Below are 1139 nucleotides of genomic sequence, written 5' to 3' on the forward strand. Positions count from 1 at the left end.
TCAGATGGTGGCGCTTGCCTCGCGGGGCACTGTAAAGACTCAGAGTTTGTACTCAGCGCAGTGTGCTGCCTTGGCTTCTGAGCTCTGTGACTTTACTGTGGACGTTGGCTCGCCAGCCCTCTGGATGGGATTTGGGTGGACGCTAGGGAAGCGGGACACATGGCGGTGGATATCCTGGATGTGAGCTCTGCGGAGAGGCTGCTCTCTCACCTGCCTCCTCAATCTTCCAGGTAGAGAGCCGGCCCCTGCCTGGCCGCACAGTGCTCCAGCTGCCCGGCTGCCCGACCCCTGTGTCTTTTGGGCTCCTTGCTTCTGTTGCCTTCCCAGTGGATGGTGAGCCCGGTGAGTGTCAGCCTAAAGTTGCCCTCTTTCCTCTGCTCCCCATTTTCTCGAGCACATACTGGGCCTCTGGGACCCCTGGTAGGTTCGCTGCTGTGGGTCCTTACTCTGGGGGTCCTCTTCTTTGGGAACTTAGGGTTCACTCAGGAAAGGGGTGAAAGGTTAGTTCTGACTAACGATGGCACACTTGCGATCACAGCGTTTGGGAGGCAGAGGTGGGAGGATTCCAGGTTTAGGGCTCACCCGGTCTACCTAGCAAGTTCCAAGCCAGCCAGGGTGACATTGGGCCCTGTCTCAGGAAAGCAGCACAAAGGAAGGTAGCTGTAGCGTGTAGTTTTTAATGCTTCGGCTGGTCAGAAGGGGGCAGGAGGCAGCATGGGGCCAGCCGGGCCTTGTCTGCTCCACCCGTGTCGGGGGAAGGCCGGGCAATGGCTGACTGCAGGGCTTGAATGCTTGTCTCCAGGTGTGGAGATTGTGGTGGGAACCACGAGGCCCGAGACGCTGCCTGGAGACGTGGCTGTGGCCGTCCACCCCGACGACCCACGATACACAGTGAGTAACTGGAGTGGGCCTGCACCCCACACTGCACCCTTCCCTCCCCCCCCACTGCACCCTTTCCTCACTATTTCCCCTTCTGAGACCCCTCCTCCCAGCTCTGCCCCCTTCTCTTTGGCTATTCTGCTTCTCCTCACGCTCAGGGTTAACCACAGCCCCCAGACCACGCTGCTGCCCGTCTCTGTATCCACCACACCACACTCATTGGCTCGTGTGCTTCCCATGGCTGCCTTCGTAGGAGCAGC

At 59.7% G+C, this 1139-nt stretch overlaps 1 protein-coding gene across 1 annotated transcript in view; it reads left to right on the forward strand.

Moving 5' to 3' along the window:
• Vars2 (valyl-tRNA synthetase 2, mitochondrial) overlaps positions 1-1139 on the forward strand; it is an 18087-nt gene that overhangs the window by 9714 nt on the left and 7234 nt on the right. The window contains 2 exon segments of the mRNA XM_026777824.1: positions 231-342; positions 803-891. Coding sequence (XP_026633625.1) covers positions 231-342; positions 803-891 — 201 coding nt within the window.

Source organism: Microtus ochrogaster, unplaced genomic scaffold (assembly GCF_000317375.1).
Source record: "Microtus ochrogaster isolate Prairie Vole_2 unplaced genomic scaffold, MicOch1.0 UNK87, whole genome shotgun sequence".
Classification (NCBI taxonomy): domain Eukaryota; kingdom Metazoa; phylum Chordata; class Mammalia; order Rodentia; family Cricetidae; genus Microtus; species Microtus ochrogaster.